Here is an 18,612-nt window from a genome sequence, read left to right as displayed (position 1 = left end):
ATCCATTTAAAACATATAAACTTGATTGTCATTAGGACATCAGCTGCATCTTCCTAACTTCATTATCATTATTACAGAAGTAAAATAAAGAAAGCAAAACCAGACCCCAAATTTAAACACAAACACACACAGTTTTTACCACCCATGAATGCGGTGGGCTAACAAAACCAAACAACAAAATCTCTGCTTTACTCTCCTCATCACATGTTTTTCAGCAGTTATACAGAGTATATATCTGATTCATGCAAGCAAGTGCACAAAGCAGCTGCAGCTTTTAAGTATATTACAGCAATTCTATATACCCAATTATGTTATAATTAAATTTGCAATATTTTTGCTAAAAGATAAAAACACAGCAATGGATTTCAGGAACATATGCCCAATGCTTAATCTCTTAGAGTCTAGTTTGATATATATTCTGTCAAAGCATGATTTCTTCAGCCTCTGTTTGTGAGATGGATTTAATAGTGCTGTGCTTTACCTCAGAGTTAAAAGGTGTATTTCTTTAGTTCCACTGAAATGCTGCACTCACAATGCCACTATAACAGACAAACTCACAGGTGTTTCTTCTAAGTGAAAGGCTCTTGCTTAACTCAGTATCACTCTTGCCCAAGTTCTCCTTTCACTTCAGAAAAATCCAACAACTTATGAAACAGCGGGTGTTGGTGACATTAAGTAGCTGTACAAATTATGGCACAACCTAGTAGGAGATTTGGATTCATTTCTCCAAAACACTGTATTTTACAATATACTGACACAGTTACGGAATACAGTAGCAATGCAGAATTTTTGTTTTTCCCATCTTGAATCTACAGAGATAAGATGAAAGTGGAACAAAAAGCCTTCTCAGACTTGCTTACTGTGTTTTTGCTGAGCCTGCTAACCAGTAAATAGCTGTAACCACACACCCTAGATTGTGAAATGTCAGGGAAGATAAGACTGGGATAGCAAACTGATCACAAAATTTGCATTCCACGGTGGCTATTCAGTTATTCTGGTTGAAAATGCATGCCTTTTATAAAACACAGACCTTCTTTCTTGCATGCAAACACAAGCAAATGCACACATTGTTAAACCCATATGCTTTTCTATATCTGATCTTGTCCTGTTTTCCCTGGGCTGTAGCTGAGTTGCTGCCCCTACCTGTAGAAGTTGGATCTCTGTGAAGGTGATCACTTTGACCACACAACAACGACTCATGGCTCCCCAGAGTGGCAGCGTCTCCCACCACAGGAGCTGCTAGTTCTTACAGAAGAACAAGAACTGTCAAAGCTACAGCAGTATCTCTCACCGAGACAAGGGGAGAAGAAGAGGAAGAAGAAGAGAGGTGCTGCAGCCTCCTTCCTGAGCTTTTGCAGAAATATTGCAAAGGAAGGCATGACACATCAGCTTATTTGGGAGCCCTTCGAGCCGTTTCCTGTGTGTGTGTTAGTATGTGCATGTGTCTTTGGTCAGGGAAAGGCCTGACAGAGGCAGAAATACAGATGGCAGTTAGGGGGGTTGAAGTGTGTGTGTGTGTGTGTGTGTGTGTGTGTGTGTGTGTGTGTGTGTGTGTGTGTGTGTGTGTGTGTGTGTGTGTGTGTGTGTGTGTGTGTGTGTGTGTGTGTAGGGATGTAATAACTTGACCGAATGTGAGTTCCTGCTTGTGGATCACCACACTTTCCTGCCTGCAGAACATCCAGCCCAGCTCAGCACATTCTTCCAGGTTATCTTCATGACACCCACTTCCCTTGGAAGGCTTTTCAGCCGTCAAACCACAGCCGTGGCTTCAACTAGGGAAACGCTCAAAAATCTAATCTTTGGATGTGCAAATATGCTAAAACACACAGAAGTACACTCACACAAGCTCGTTATCATGTCCCAGTCACTGTCAGGCCACAACAAAGGCCAATGCAGGACTTCCCAGAATGGCTCTCAGATAATTCCTGGACACAGCAAAATTTAACCGGGTCAATGCAAGTCCTCCCTGTAGTCCCAACCTTTAGATAATAAAAACAGTCAACTAAATCTGAAGCAAAGGACTTACTGAATACAAAAATGTGGAGTCCAACTTTAAAATTCTACCAGGCTTATCAGGACAAATCAACGTATTTCAGAACTTTCTGTCAAAGCAAATATTGTGACAACTATTTGTTTCATTTTATTAGCACCTTAGTCACCTGTATAAGTGTTATCATTACAGCTAGCAATGCTAACACAGAGAGTGTAATCCAGGACGGTGCCATTTCCTGAGGTTTGAGACCACGGTTTCATACTCACTACTGAGTGATGATCACAAACAGTTACTGAAGGTTTTATATCTTTTGATACACTTTAATAAACACATCAGAGCTTAATTTGAGGACATTGAATGTAATAAAGCAAATCGAATCACAATGATTCAGTTAAATCAAGCCAGTGCAGATTATGTTTTTAAAGAATCAGTTTAACACTGTCATGCACAATAATCTTAACGTCTCCTCTGAGCTGTTACATTGCAGTTTTTCCCACACGTGTCCATGTGAGTTGATTTCATTATGTAGAGAATGGCAGTCTTCATACTACAATATTTGTGCAGTAATCTCTGCAAAATGGTATTCTCGTTATAACCAGACAAATTAATCGCCTGTACTGTACTCAGTCAGCCGGTGGGGTGAGCATTATTTATGTTCCTGTGTCTAAATTTGATGGTCAACATGTTGTGTCTTTGAGAATGTGTATGTTCAGGTTTCTGTTGGTACATACACATCACAGTGTTTGATACCCTTAGAACACCACCATTACCCATGTGTATATTTGTCTGCTTCTTGTTTATTTGATGTCCGCTGTGTCTAAGCAGTCTATCAGATCTAAATTCCTTGCTGGCCGTTTTTGGCTCATCTTGGGGTAAGCCACAAGTGCTCACCTTTGTTAGTCCCCGTGCATGGCATGTATTAAACATCAGGGACTTCCTGTAAGAGTCGGCCTGCTTCTGAGACAACACTTCAAAGTGCAGCTCCCACATCTGAGGACTGTTTTATCCTGCTAGAAAAGGAATGCATAATGGACACAGCACCACTGCACTTTTAATGATTCACATATGAATTAAATATTACAGCAGTTTTAACTGGATTACATGTGAAACTGTGTAAGAATGTGTGTGTGCGTGTGTGCTTGTTACCTTGATGAAATATTGAATTTATGAAAATGGTCTGCCTCGACAGTGGTGTAAAAGTAATTAAAATTCAAACTTAAAGTAAAGACACCCTGTCGGAAAAAGGTACTCTACTGAGTTTGGTTGTAAATAAACATGATTTTACTGGATTTACATTTAATATTTCACACCAAAAGCACATTTGGTGTGAGGCCTAATACAGATTTTAAATGCATGTCCTATATTGTAAACATCAGCTTACTGTTCTTAAGTATCAGCACTTCGATTTGGGTATGCACATGTGTGTCTGTGCGGGTAGAATTACAAACAGTATAGTATGTTTAAGTAAAAAAGGAAAGAAGATGCAAAGTCTCTCAGCAGTTGGGTAGGCTACTTAGTAAACAAACATCTTTTTCTTTGGTATTTTTAAGTCATTTTAGAGCTACAAATTTGATGTCGACAATGGATAGAACTGTCAGAATAGTTTGTTATCGATTAGAAAAGTTAATTTTGTAGCAGTTAGTAGTCTGAGGAATTGTATCAGCTCTTACGTTTTAATTTGAAAATGTAGTGGCATAAAAGTTATCAAAAAGTTACATATATGATGTACATTAATATACAGGCCTTAAATAACAAACTACAATTCAGTAAGTATTTCTACATTGTTACTTATGCATTTCCTTCCAATTTTACAAATAACAAACATTATAGGAACGGTTTCAGTCAAGTGAAAGACTTCAGAAAGCTGTGGGAGAGAGGGAGGAGAAATCAGAAGACGTGGACGCAATGCAGCCTGTCCTCTCCGTCAGTGCAGAGGAGATGTAATTAGTCGAAATGAAATAATGCAATTTTTGCGGTTAGAGCATTATTCTCTGTGTGCACTGAAAAGGACCCAGTTCACAGGAACACCTGGGAGACCGTAGCGCCTCTACACACATGCATATATGCACACAGTCCCTCACAAAGACACAAACACTAGTTAAGGTTAGCTCTTTACATATATTCTTAGATGTCCTGTCATCAGATTAGCTTGAGTTACTTTACAACATGTAAAGTATGCTACTTAAATTAGTGTGTGTGTTTATGTGCACATAGTATCACCAGTACTGGTTTATACCCCAACATCTTTTGTCCAGTCGCAGGTAATGTTGTGAGACTGGTAGAGCCTGTAACGACTTCATTACGTTCGTACTGCTTCATGTCTAAATTTGAATTGCTAAACCTAACTTTAGTTAGGCTGATTGCTTACTATAGGTTTCCAATAAGATACTTCTATTTTTAATATTCAGTGGCTAACCAGTGTCTAATGACCAAACTATCTCATGCAGTCATTGACAAGCAAGGTTGAGTGTTTGTTAGATAACACCAAGCTAATAAAGTTATCATTATATTGCCAGACAAGAACAATGTTACTGACTATTCATCAAAACCCTGCATTACATTTATTTTTTTTTACATTCAATGCCACCGTTCTCGCCTTCCACAGAATCTGCGCATGGCAACCCCGGTAGGATCAAGGTTAGGGAAATATCGTGGATCATGGCAAATAAGATATGGTTAAGGGTTAGACACGTTTCCACCTTGCTACATATACACTACTTCTCGCATTTGCATCAAATGTTGGCATCAGACATAAATCATGGGATGCAGAATCATACAATATGGACGTAATTCCTAGGGATACTGGGCTGAAATAACATGTTACATTGAATCATGCCTTGGTGTGGATGTGGCCTTAGAGTAACCTTAAATGAAGGAGCAGGTAAAAGTATGGTGTTTTGTTCAGGGACAGTGCATACTGCTGAATGCAGACAAAAATTAGTTGTGACAGATATTGAAAAGCTTAACTCTTATCGCACCTGTATGGCACTTTGCCACCCAATTATAGTATAGTTTTTACATACATTCTCCTCGGTAATGATGAACAATACAACCTAAAAACTTTAAACTGTTACCGTAAAGAAACACTGGTGCGTCTTATCCTTCAACTTAAATTCAACCTGTAAAGTTTTGAGCACCATGGCGCAATGTCTTTACAAGTTGCTCCTCGTTTTGATTATTTTGTGCTCTCATGAGAGCACAAAGGGCAGCCAATACACAGTTGTGGTAGAATTTACTGAAATGCATATGAATATGCTGAAACACTGTTGAACTGCCCTTTTGTAGTCACTCATAAGCAGGGCTCCAGACTAACTTATCCACTGGTAGCAATGGTGATACCATCTTTCTCAGTTTGTCGCACCAGCAAATGATTTGGTCGTACCCTTTTTTCTGTGTACAGGAGTTCCTCTTTTGCTACATTATAGGCAGTGTTGAACTTAATGACCATTTCATTTTTTTCCACTGAGCAATTACTCAGCGTTCATCTAACTAACAGTGTTTTGGGTGATTCATCACTCTCTGCAGGTTTTGGTTTTTTACTGTTGTTGTGAAACTTCAAACTGCGTTGACTCTGTAACCAGTTTAGAGTTGCCTGCTGTGGATGGTCCACATTGCCTACAATACACACACAGCATAGCATTTCCCTTGTACCGCAACCACAGGTGCTGCGTTAGCCATTGTGGTTGAAAGTAATACTTCTTCACTGGCTCAGCCAGTCTCTCCCTGCCTGCACCTGCACACAACCTGCAGCCTGCGCTTTCATCATCAGTTGTGTCTGAGTTGGGACCTCTCGATAGCTCTCCGTCTCTACCAGCCTCCTCCTCTCTCTCCTCATTTTGATTTTTAAAGTAATCAGATAAATACCGCTTCACAGTAACAGCGAAATGGATTGTTTGGCATTTTATCATCAGTGCGCGTGTAAATGCAGGCAGGGAGGGGCACTAAGCAGCGTAATGATCATCATGCACTCACACTAATGCAACCACATGCAATTTTAACTCAAACACTATCAAAAAACAGTCACATATGTCAACAATTTGGTCGCAGTTTAGATATCTGATAATGGTAGCTGTAACCCTTGACACCAGACAGTCCAGTTGAGAGGGTTGAAGAGTGTCAGTGTCTGAGATATGCTTATTGTCAACTGTTCTTACTGGAATTTGTTATTCTGAGAAGAGACTATGACCTTGTCCTCATTGCAGTTTGGTATAATAGGCTTATGTGGGAAAGAGTAGTTAAGCAGAATATATAGTGTTTCTCAGTCTGTTTCCTGGGCCAATCCTGCTGATGATCGACAATACTCCACTGATCTACATGTGGTGCCAATAACATGCTAAGAAACACAGTAATCCAACAACAAAGAAAAGGAAGGACACTTCAAGCTAGGAAACAGATGTAAACAATATACGATTTAAAATGTTTTATGAATAAGAAAATACATTCATTCGTTCATTACATTGTACACATGTACACAGTGCATTTTGGTGAGAAACAATGAATGTAAATATTACTCCACAGGGCACCTTTAAGTTAAAATATTAAAATCACCAAATTTGGAATCACAGTGATGATTGTATACATACAAGCAACCAACCAGGAAACTGGGACTTGATCTTTGGTCACCACTTATAGACATGTTTAAGTCATGGCCACAATGCTGCTGAGCAGTAGGAGCAGAGCAGAGGACTGCGGGTAAACTGCTGTGAAGTGGTTGTGCTCCTGAAAGGGGCACCTCATCCTTGACCCTCACTGTCCAGTGAGCTAGAACAGGATAGACTGGTGCTTATTGTTGCTTCTCTGAATGATGTCAGAAAGCTGTACTGTAGACAACTTTAATCTCTCACTTTGGCAGACAGTGAAAAGAAGCCCTGGTGGGCTCCAACTGTAACTATTAAGATGAAGTCTTATTAAAATTGTGCACATGATTGATTGCAAGACCCAGCTCACTAAAGTAAAGGCCTTTCAAGCCTGGGTAAAGAAAAAATGCTCAGGATACAGAGAAAGAAATCCACAATTCTCTCTCTTTCAAAAGTAATTGTTATGGCCCTGAATCTGTTCAATGTTTAAGCAACTTTTAGATTAAGTATTTATATATATGTTTATTTAAGTATTACCTTTTTTTGTCCAGAGAATCCCCATGTCACTTTACATTGGCTGTGTCTTAATTTTTTTTTTCTGTTTAAAGGTGCTATATGTAAGTTTGCCGTGCCGCCGAACATGGTTTCTTGCCGGGATTGAGTGTTGGTGATGGTGCTTACCAGGAACTTCAGCCACTATTGCATTTATATACACCCTCTGAGCAGCTCTATTTCTTCAAGGCAGAGTGGATACTACAGTGACGAGACTTGCCAGCTAGGCTAGGTCTAACTTGTTAGCATGCTAACTTCAGTAGAAGAAATGAAGTAATAGAAATGGAAGCAAAGCAAGAGTTAGCACTGGCATTGCTTTCCACCACTGGAGAAAGCTCTTGGTGATTAAAGGAATGAAGTGTGTGGCTGAACTCGCAATGTTTCTTCTAGACTGGTAAGCAAACAGCTGTTACTGCTAACTTTGACTATGTAGCAATTGCAAAACTTATATATAGTAGGATGACCAGACGTCCCTGTTTTCCTGCTAGAGCTGTCCCTGTAAATGTCCCCATTTTTAACTGTGGATTAAATACAGACCGGAAAGAAAGACTGTTCAGCAGAGCAGACAAGCAGATGTCTTGTGTTGTGTTTGTTTTGGCCAATAGAGGGGGCTGGCTGTTCGCTATAGCAGCTTCATATCACTCTTCTTCTACTACTAACCGCTTGCTAGCCTAGTTTTAGAAAAAATCTGCTGTGTAAAACTCGACCAGAAACTATTAAGTGTCAAGTGAATCCACAAAATCACCACAATCGTCTTCTCAAGCCAGGAGGTTACCCAGGGTTAGAATCAGGGGAGGTGTAATGAGATTTAGGAATCGTACTACCAGATGATGGGTAGCTGATTTGTAGACATACAGTCTATTTGGATGAACTCTACCATGTGATCTACAAATATAGTGCATACTTTTTAATTTAACATATTTAACATACTATTTGTTTAGCATTGAGGGCTAATGTTGGCTGCCTCTGTAACTTGTTTTACAAATTGTGGGGAATATGATTTGGCCTGACAAATTTTCAGTCAGAAGATTTTTTTTAATTTTTTTTTTTTTTTGCTTTAATCCCTGTAGGGAGAGTAGAGAGGAGGGAGAGGAGGAAGACTGGATAGGAAGAAGACTGAAGGAGATAGAGGAGGAAAGGTAAAGATATTATTACAGAGACTGACAATTTATTATTCTAAACAATAAAACACCAAAAATAGGCGAGCAATGGGAATCTGTTAACCCAAGTATTTTATCTAATAGTGTAATATTTATTATTAAGAAACTGTTTTCTTTATTGAGAGTTCCATAGTTTAACATAGCTTGACTCATGATGGTAAGCTACTGTATGATTTTTTGACACGGTTTACAAAGTTACATAGTTAGTACCCAATTTTATCAGTTGGCCAATAGTTACCATGGTCAAAATACATAAAACCGGAACTGTCTTGCTTTTTTATTTCATAGATAAAAACATTGGATTTTTTAATGATATACTGACCGCCAAACTGGAAATGTTTTATTATTTTAAAAAGGGAGTACAATTTCCTTTGTTTTAATGTTCCCTAGAATTTTCTATCTAGATAACTGACATTAGTAAGTTTATGATAACAGTAAAAAGAAGCAATATAACAGCATCTAAGATGAGAAAAACAGGTGACAGGTCAGTTTGTGTAGGCTGAAACACCAGGAAATACCATTATTGAATGCTTTAGAGATGTAATTGAATAAAAAAATAAGTAAGACAAAGGTCAAATTATTAATCCTGTTAGTCAACATCAAATACAAAAAGGTAGAACAAAACATAATTTAAGAAAGTGAGGCAGAAATGATGAAGTAATGATGACACAGATGACCAAACCAGAGTAAGGCCAAGAAGACTGTAGATTTAGCATTAACATGGACAGATATGCCTGCTGATTCCTGCTGTGCTATGAGCCAACACCCATATCCAATGTTTTGACTCTTTGTCCACTTTGCAGACATTTAGGAGAGAAAATGATTCACCTCAGTAAAATGTCAGCACCACACTTTGTGGGATTTATGAAAATCAACTGAGCAATTAAGGACTTTTAGGCCAAAAACCATGGGTCTAACAGTTCTTTGCTCTATTATGAAGCATTTCTCTTAACTATTCTTCCCTTATATAATGACACTCAAGATTTTAGTAAAATACAATGGTAACGGGTTCTTGTGTCATCAATGGGCTTTGACATATTCATTTAAAAAAAAGCTATTGGTTCTGACTTGAAATAAAGCAATATTACAGCCTTATTCCAGTATGCACATGTGTCTCCATCGTAATACTCTGTATCTATTCAAAAGTTACAAAAAAATGCAAGTGTTATTAAAAGATTAGAAAGCATCAAAAATGACTAAAAAGAAAAGATGAGCCAAAAAAATACTCAAAAATGTGACAGTGTCAGGGACAAGAGATTCTCTAAAAAAAAAAAAAAAAAAAGAAATGTTGGAAACTTTTCTTTTTGCAAGCTCTTTAATTTAGTCCTGGGTTATCTATTAGGGACTGATCAAGTTAGACTCTAATACTCTAAGTCAATATAAAAACATTAGACAATATGATGTAACAAGTAAGTGGGTTATTAGACATCTATTATTGCGGATGTCTGAAGATGGCAGTCTACCAGGATTGCATTATATTGTGTTAGGTGATGCAAGTCCATTTTCTTTACCAACATGTATCTAGTTTGTATTTCATATCTGATATGCAGTTTTTCAGCGGTTGCTTATTGCTCAGATTTCTTGCAGGGGCAAAGATTTTTCTTAGTATATTTAACTGGGTTTAACAATAAAAGAAAATCTTTCATCTATTAGCTGAGAGAAGTTGCTGTCAACAGTACATGAAGTGTTTCCTATTATTTATTTATGTATTTTTTTAACATTATATTGGCATTACTAAAGCTGCCCGGAATCATTATTTACTACTCTATATGAAGTGATTTCTGTGTTTGTATCATTGTGCATCATATAGCTAATCAAACAGTTTCAGACTCTCAGGTCGTTTCTTTCCACTGTTTCAACAAGTCGTTTAAATGTGTCATAGCGCTAGAGTAGTTGTGCTCAGTCAATAATCATCAGTTGTACACTACATTTCAATGCATTTTGGGCTGATTTAAGTCAACTATGCAGGGTATTTTCAGAGGACATTTGGACATATCTACAAAATGGCAGTGCACTTGACTACAGTGACCCTTTATCCAACACTTTTGGCTATGTATTTCAACTATTTATCCACTGTTTCTAGCTATTTTAACCATTTATCCACTACTTTTAGCAATTTCAGTTGTTTATCAGTTAATTTTAGCAAGCTGTTTATACTTCTCTGCTTTCTTGCTAACTAATTGTAATTCACTCTCAGTCACAACACATAGTTTTCAGGTGTTACTGCTGACTCAATATGTGGACATATTTTTTAATCAAATCATAATTTCCATTTGTAAATTAATTAAGCTACTCCACAATGTTTCCCTGTACTCCCAGGCAACTGCCACAGTACCTCATGGGGAACAAGAACCCCTTGTTGGGAATCACTGGATTCGACTCTACAGCGAATAATGAACGATTTCAGTCAAGGTGTTTATAATTCACTTAAAACTTAATTATCTTTGTGCAGATCTTAAACGAACTACAAAGAAAAATAGGTTTGATTCAGATTCAGCATAACTCGGGTCTGTGGCAACTGAACACAGTGAAGATCAAAATCAGAAATATTTCATTGCAGCTCTTCTGACCTTTGAAGCTTAACATGACATCAAAAAGAGGATCCTACTCTCTCTAACCAACAAAAAGTGTATTTGTGGGCTAAATTTGTAGTCCACTGTTCAAAAGCTTTGGGTGGAGATATATATATTACTCCCCTCTCTTTTAACTTGATTGTGGGAAATTAAACAATGCAATAGCTTTTTAATGAGAACTAAGCAGAAAATGAAATCAACTTTGACCTTATCCGAACTAATGATATGTGGTTTGGGCTGTGGACAAAGAGCTGTTTGTTTGCTCTGTTCAGCTATCCTTGTGTCCCCTAAGTTGTTCAGCAGTTGCCTATTGCTCACATTTCTTGCAGGGGCAAACATTCTCCTTGGTATATTTAACTGGGTTTAACAATAAAAGAAAATCTTTCATCTATTAGCTGAGAGAAGTTGCTGTCAACAGTACATGAAGTGTTTCCTCTCATTTTTTTATGTATTTTTTAACATTATATTGGCATTACTAAAGCTGTGTCTGAATCATTATTTACTACTCTATATGAAGTGATTTCTGTGTTTGTATCATTGTGCATCATATAGCAAATCAAACAGTTTCAGACTCTCAGGTCGTTTCTTTCCACTGTTTCAACAAGTCGTTTAAATGTGTCATAGCGCTAGAGTAGTTGTGCTCAGTCAATAATCATCAGTTGCACACTACATTTCAATGCATTTTGGGCTGATTTAAGTCAACTATGCAGGGTATTTTCAGAGGACATTTGGACATATCTACAAAATGGCAGTGCACTTGACTACAGTGACCCTTTATCCAACACTTTTGGCTATGTATTTCAACTATTTATCCACTGTTTCTAGCTATTTTAACCATTTATCCACTACTTTTAGCAATTTCAGTTGTTTATCAGTTAATTTTAGCAAGCTGTTTATACTTCTCTGCTTTCTTGCTAACTAATTGTAATTCACTCTCAGTCACAACACATAGTTTTCAGGTGTTACTGCTGACTCAATATGTGGACATATTTTTTAATCAAATCATAATTTCCATTTGTAAATTAATTAAGCTACTCCACAATGTTTCCCTGTACTCCCAGGCAACTGCCACAGTACCTCATGGGGAACAAGAACCCCTTGTTGGGAATCACTGGATTCGACTCTACAGCGAATAATGAACGATTTCAGTCAAGGTGTTTATAATTCACTTAAAACTTAATTATCTTTGTGCAGATCTTAAACGAACTACAAAGAAAAATAGTTTTGATTCAGATTCAGCATAACTCGGGTCTGTGGCAACTGAACACAGTGAAGATCAAAATCAGAAATATTTCATTGCAGCTCTTCTGACCTTTGAAGCTTAACATGACATCAAAAAGAGGATCCTACTCTCTCTAACCAACAAAAAGTGTATTTGTGGGCTAAATTTGTAGTCCACTGTTCAAAAGCTTTGGGTGGAGATATATATATTACTCCCCTCTCTTTTAACTTGATTGTGGGAAATTAAACAATGCAATAGCTTTTTAATGAGAACTAAGCAGAAAATGAAATCAACTTTGACCTTATCCGAACTAATGATATGTGGTTTGGGCTGTGGACAAAGAGCTGTTTGTTTGCTCTGTTCAGCTATCCTTGTGTCCCCTAAGTTGTTCAGCAGTTGCCTATTGCTCACATTTCTTGCAGGGGCAAACATTCTCCTTGGTATACTATCATTGTGTTTAACAATAAAAGAAAGTCCATCATATATTAGCTGAAAGAAGTCGCTGTCAACAGTACATGAAGTATTTCCTCTCATTTTTTTTTACATTGTAACTGAGTTTTAGCATTACTAAAGCTGTGTCTGAAATAATTCATTATTCACTTCTCTATATGAAGTGAATTCTATGTTTACAAAGCTACAAAATGGCAATGCAGTTGAATACTGCAACCATTTATCCATTACTTTTGGCTATGTATTTCAAATATTTATCCACTATTTTGAGCTATTTTAACCATTTAATCACTACTTTTAGCCATTTTAACTGTGTATCCATTTCATTTAGCTTACTACTTCAACCATTCATCCATCACTTTTAGCCATTTTAGCTGTTTATCAGTTACTTTTAGCAAGCTGTATAGACTTCTCTGCTTGTTTGCAAACTAGTTGTCATTCACTCACAGCCATAGCAAAGTGTTCAAGTGTTACAGCTGACTCAAAATGTGGATATACAGTATATATATATATATTTTTTTTTATTCGCATTTTTTATTTTCATCATTTTGCATCACAATAGTGCATATATCATTTCAATATAGATCATGGGCCTGAGCTAAGGAGAAGAAATAAAAATATAAGTAAAAGACAAAACAAAAGGGGAATAAACAAAATTTAAAAAAAAAACAACAGATCAATGAATATATACACTTATATACATTAAGTAGCATTTTTTAAACTATCAAAAAATAGTTTGATAGTTTTTTCAAACTATTGAAACTATAGTTTCTAAACTATAGTTTAAACTATAAACTATAGTTTTTTTTAACAATAAACTATAGTTTTTTCAAAACGTATTTATCCTGACCATCGCTTAGTTACTGCTATGTACAGTCAAATTAACCTGGAGCCTTCTGATCCAATGTGCCCTTTCCCTGTGAATGTATCACTTATATCTCTGGGCTAGTGGTCTATTAGGGGCCGCCATATATCCATAAAACTGTTGTCATTTCCTCATAACTTGGCACTGAGCATATCAATTGGAAAAACCCTAAAAAAATTCCCTGTACCAGTGAGTTAAAATGGGAGGTTTTTCATGAATCCGATTAAATAATAAGCATTTTTATCCAAAAAAAGCAGTTTGATCAACAGCCTAGATCTTCTTACGTCCAAGATTCAGTTTTTAGGTGACAGCCCTAATAGAAACTGGCCTGGATCTTTACAAATCCTGTTTTTTAATATTGTACTAATCTCTTTAGTTATTAATTACCAAATGTTGGATAGTCTTGGACTACTCCGATGTGATGTATATATGTCCCCGCTGTCAATTTACATTTAAGACACAACAGTAATAAACCAGGATCTTGCTTTGTTCATAACATGAGGTCTTCTGTGTTGCCTTTGAAATATTCTATACTGTATTTCTTTAAATTTATTAATGAGAGTGGGTGGCCCGAATACACCCCCCCGCCAAAGCATCTTCACCATAAACACTCTGTAGTTTGTCCTCCTATCGTTTAACATGCCTTTCAATATTATGTCCTTTACAGCTATGCAAGCTATTATAGAATATGAGATAAAACCTTTATCTAATCTGAAATTAATAAAAAATTGATCTTGATTGAATCTTGATTTGTCGCAGTGTTGCATCCTGTGCTAGCTTGACATTTGTGCTTAAAGTTAAGCAGAACAGTCTTTTTTTGGAAGTCCAAAAGTGTTTCGTACATGTGTAAAGGACATAAGAACATTATTATCATCATCAAACAAGTCTCCTATCAATCTCAATCCTTCTCCATACCAGTGAAAAAATCCAGCACTTTTCATACCAGGTGGGAAGTCCCTGTTATTCATGAGTGCCGTCAGGTGTGAAAAGGTACCCTTTCTACCTGTAAATTTATTCATATCTCCCCAGGTCTTGATTTTTGAGTGTTGAGTATTGGATTATACCTTGATTTGGGATGGGTTTTCTATTTGTTGGTGGGTCCTCTCTTCTTTTCAGATAGCAATTAACCCACTAATGAATAAGTGTACTGTGATGGTCCCAAATGTAATATATAATATGCTAGCGATCCTCTGTCTTTTGGCAATTGTAAGGTTTACATACTTACTCTGGGTTTTTCCCTTGCCAAGGGAATCTCTTTTGCTACCTTCTTAGAGATATACTGTAAATAGGTAACATCTGCATAGGATAGAGCAGCTGGGGTGACATTCATTTGTATTAAATGTACTCTACCCATCTATGAAATCAGCAAAGCCATCCACCTGGTAAGATCGCTTTTGATTACTTTATGTACTGTGTGAAAGTTTTTTTTTTAATAAATATTTGGGGCTATGGTAATCCCTAACTACTAGAATCCCGAGGCAGACCAGTAAAATGGAAAGGCAGGCAGGTTTGGTATATTCTTACCATATCCAATTGGCATTGCCATCAATTTATCAAAGTTAATTTTATATCCCGAGAAGGACCCAGAGGTTTCAGTAATTGACGTTAAGGCTGCTATTGATTCCTCAGAGTTGGTGATAAACAGCAAAACATCATCCATATATAACACAGTCTTATATTGGACAAATCTTATTTAGAAACCTGCTATACTGCTATACTTCAATGGCCTCTGCCAGCAGTTTAATGGCCAGTGCCAAAATAAGCGGGGATATAGGGTCTCCCTGACGAGTAGGATGTCCCCAACACAAACTCTGGCAACTTTATGCCATTTACAAGTACACTGGCCTTGGGTAAATAATATATTAGCTTAATGAAATTAATAAAACCCTCCCCAAGGCCAAACCTTTCCATGATGGTAACCAAATAAGGCCACTTGATATGAACAAAGGCCTTCACAGCGTCCAGTGAGAAAATAAGACCTTTTGTCTCATTAGCAATTGTGTGCTGGATGACGTTGAGAAGTTCCCTCAGGTTGATGAGAGAGTTTCTGTTTTTAATAAAACTTGTTTGATCTGGCATAACTAAGAGCGGCAGGTGACTCTCAAGTCTTTTTTCTAATAGTTTAGAGAGAATTCTACTGTCTACATTTGTTCAGTTAATGGGACGATAGGAGCTGCATTTGTTAGGATTTGTTTGTCCTTTTTCAGAGTTAATGATAGATTTGCTAAATACAAGGAACAGGTAAGAGAACCTTCCTCTACTGAAGGTAGGTACATATTTAAAAGAGGGCCTTTTAATGAATCCTGGAATATTTTACAGAACTCAGGGCCATATCCATCTGGTCCAAGGAGCTTTTCCACTTGTCCTGGTTTTTCCCCCATTTCAAACAATCTGTGTGTAGCATAAAAGATATCTGCCTCCGCTTTTTGTGTCAGGAGTTTGTTAAGAGCTGATCAAGCGGCTTCTGCCTTCTTGAGCAGAGTTGCCGAGGGATTATTCTTTACTTGTTTATCAAGATCGATTAATTGGTTTTCTAAATTGTGTTGTTTTGATAGACCCTGCTTTTTACTGGCTGAACTATAGGAAATTATGGCTCCCCTCAAGTAAGGCTTTGAGTATTCCAAAGTGCTAAAGGATGTGTGTCTTCATTTTCATTTATTTACGGAAAAAGTTTCATAAAGGTCACATTGAGGGATAGTTTGAAAGTGAAGGATTGAGATGCCAGTGGCGTGAGGTGAGGAGAGGGTGGGGAGACTATGATATATGTATCTGCACCGTCAGATAATAGTCAAGTGCCCATACCACATTCTTCCACTCTAGCTAGCACCATACTTGAGACAAAAAATTATGTATTTAGGAAAAGCTTTGATGTGGGTGAGAAGATCAAATTAAAATCAATCAAAACTTTATTTAATTAGGCAAGTCCTATTGAGATCGAGATCTCACTTTCAAGAGAAAAGAAAGTATAACCCCTTTCTCCAGGGTGGAGGACTCTCCAAGTGTCAAACAACTGTAAGTTTGAACATACAGTACCTCCCTGGTGGCCTCTCTCATCTTAGATCAAACAATGCAGTGACTAAGAACATGCACTTACTGCTTAACACACTCAGCTCAAACAAATGTATCACAATTGACAGAATAATAACCGTCCTTGTGGGAATACACAACAAAGGACTCTTTGGGGCTGGGAGGAATCAACACACGTCTTGAGCGCACATAACCAAAGTCCACAGATGCTCTCTGTATAACCTAACCAACGTGTCACTTACTCCTGGACCAAACTTCCAGAACATCAAGTCATCTCATGTGTAGACAGTGCAAAATAATACATGCAAGGTATGCATATCCCACCTTAGGAATGTTCACCTTAATCAGTCAAATAATTCTCTATAACTCTATAAGTTTGAACAAGCCTTTTCAACATGTACATCCAACATGTTTTCAGTTAACTATCTTTTAAAAAGTCTGTTTACTCACGGGACTTCAAAGCCTCCACGATGTTCGTAGCTTCATCTGCTGTTAAAAACGAAAAATCCTTGTTGTTGTAAGCAAAATAGGAAGATTGCTGGGTACTGAATCCTGAACCTGATGTCTTTAGCAATCAGCTTCTGGAATACCGCATTGAAGTTCCTCAACTGCTGCAGGACATTTTGCAGGATGTTTGAAATTAATTATAGATTTCTTTATTTGTCGCAGATTTGTTGATTTGGGATTTTAGCTCCTTTGTATTCAAGCATTCTGTTTCCCACTGAGTGCCAGTATCTTTATTTTGTCTGCAGCGTAGTGAAGCTTCATAATGACAACCTGAGGCAAACCTGGCTCGGGTTGGCACACCTGGTTTAGGGACCTATCTAGTGGAATCCTGCCTTTTTTGGAATCCAGGTTAAGAAGTCTGGGAAACCAAGTTTTGAAAAACGATGTGTACTTCAATTCTTTCCTTGACACTGAAGATCCTAGCATTATCCCTGTGAGATTGTGCCTCCTGATCATCCATCAGGTTTGTGAGTGCAGCTAGCTTGGTTTCTGCGTCCATTAGTCAACATTGGCTATGGCTTCCTCAGCGTTGGAGATCTGATTTTCACCTTCCTCTAAATCCTGTAATTCGCTTTCTAGCATTGCCATAATGATATCTAATTTGCTGGAAAACATTGACATCTTCTCTTCGGTGACAGTCACAACCTTAGTTGAAATTTCCGTTACTAAAGCAGCTACGTCTGCTGGTAAACTACAATTAGCCTCCCCTCTGTCACCATCTTTTATAGCAGCCTTGGTGCTAGCTTGCCGGCAAGCATTTCTCTGGGGGCGATTTTTTTCAGTGCCGTCCGTCAACATTTCTTTGCTGTACATGTTCACGAACCAATCCCCATGTTATATATGGAAATTGTCTACAGGTATATCTCTTAAATCGCAAGTTTAGTTTGGTCGGGAGCTATATGGCCCTGATTCTCTCAGTATAACGTAATCGCTGGAACCGCCATGCACATATTTTTTTGATCAAATCATAATTTCTATTTTTTTAAATTAATTATGCTACTCCACAATGTTTCCATGTACTCCCTTGCACCTGCCACAGTACCCCATGGGGTACAAGAACCTCTGGTTGGGAATCACTAGATTACAGTCTATAGTGAATAATAAACAAATGCAGACTGTTTATTATCCAATAAAAGCTTAATTATCTTTGTGCAGATTTTAAGAGAACTACAAAAAAAGATTAAGATTCAACACAACTCAGGTCCCTGGCAACTGAACACAGTGAAGATCAAAATCAGAATTATTTCAATGCAGCTCCTCTGACCTTTGAAGCTTAACATGGCATCAAAAAGAGGATCCTACACTACCTAACCAACATAAAGTGCATTTGTGGGCTAAATTTGCAGGCCAATGTTCAAAAGCTTTTGGTGGGGATATATTGATTACTCCTCCCTCCTTTAACTTGATTGTGGGAAATTAAATAATGCAATAGCTTTTTAATGAGAACTAAGCAGAAAATTAAATCAACTTTGACCTTACCCGAACTAATAAAATATGGTTTGTGCAGTGGACAAAGAGCTGTTTGTTTGCTCTCTTCAGCTCTCTTTGTGTCCCTGCCGTTTGAACGAGTAAGCTGCTGTGACGAAGGGAGGAGTGCCAGTGCTCCTCTTCCCAGCAATGCAAGAGAGGAAGACCAAGAATGTAAGCAAGGGGAGTGAGAGGTGAAGTCCAGAAGAACTCACGCTT

The 18,612-nt window shown here is 37.6% G+C and overlaps 1 protein-coding gene across 6 annotated transcripts in view; it reads right to left on the bottom strand.

Moving 5' to 3' along the window:
• The window catches only part of tfec (transcription factor EC), a 52,869-nt gene that overhangs the window by 11,386 nt on the left and 22,871 nt on the right, over positions 1 to 18,612 (bottom strand). The window contains exon 1 of one of the 6 annotated variants that reach the window (XM_040152414.1): positions 1,144 to 1,300. The exons of the other annotated variants lie outside the window; for them this stretch is intronic. Coding sequence (XP_040008348.1) covers positions 1,144 to 1,200 — 57 coding nt within the window. The 5' untranslated portion in view covers positions 1,201 to 1,300. Of the gene's footprint in view, positions 1 to 1,143; positions 1,301 to 18,612 lie in introns of those variants that run through there. 6 annotated transcript variants of the gene reach the window in all.

The sequence above is a fragment of the Xiphias gladius genome, chromosome 2, assembly GCF_016859285.1.
Source record: "Xiphias gladius isolate SHS-SW01 ecotype Sanya breed wild chromosome 2, ASM1685928v1, whole genome shotgun sequence".
Taxonomy (NCBI): Eukaryota; Metazoa; Chordata; class Actinopteri; order Istiophoriformes; family Xiphiidae; genus Xiphias; species Xiphias gladius.
This window is presented reverse-complemented; position numbering and strand designations above follow the sequence as displayed.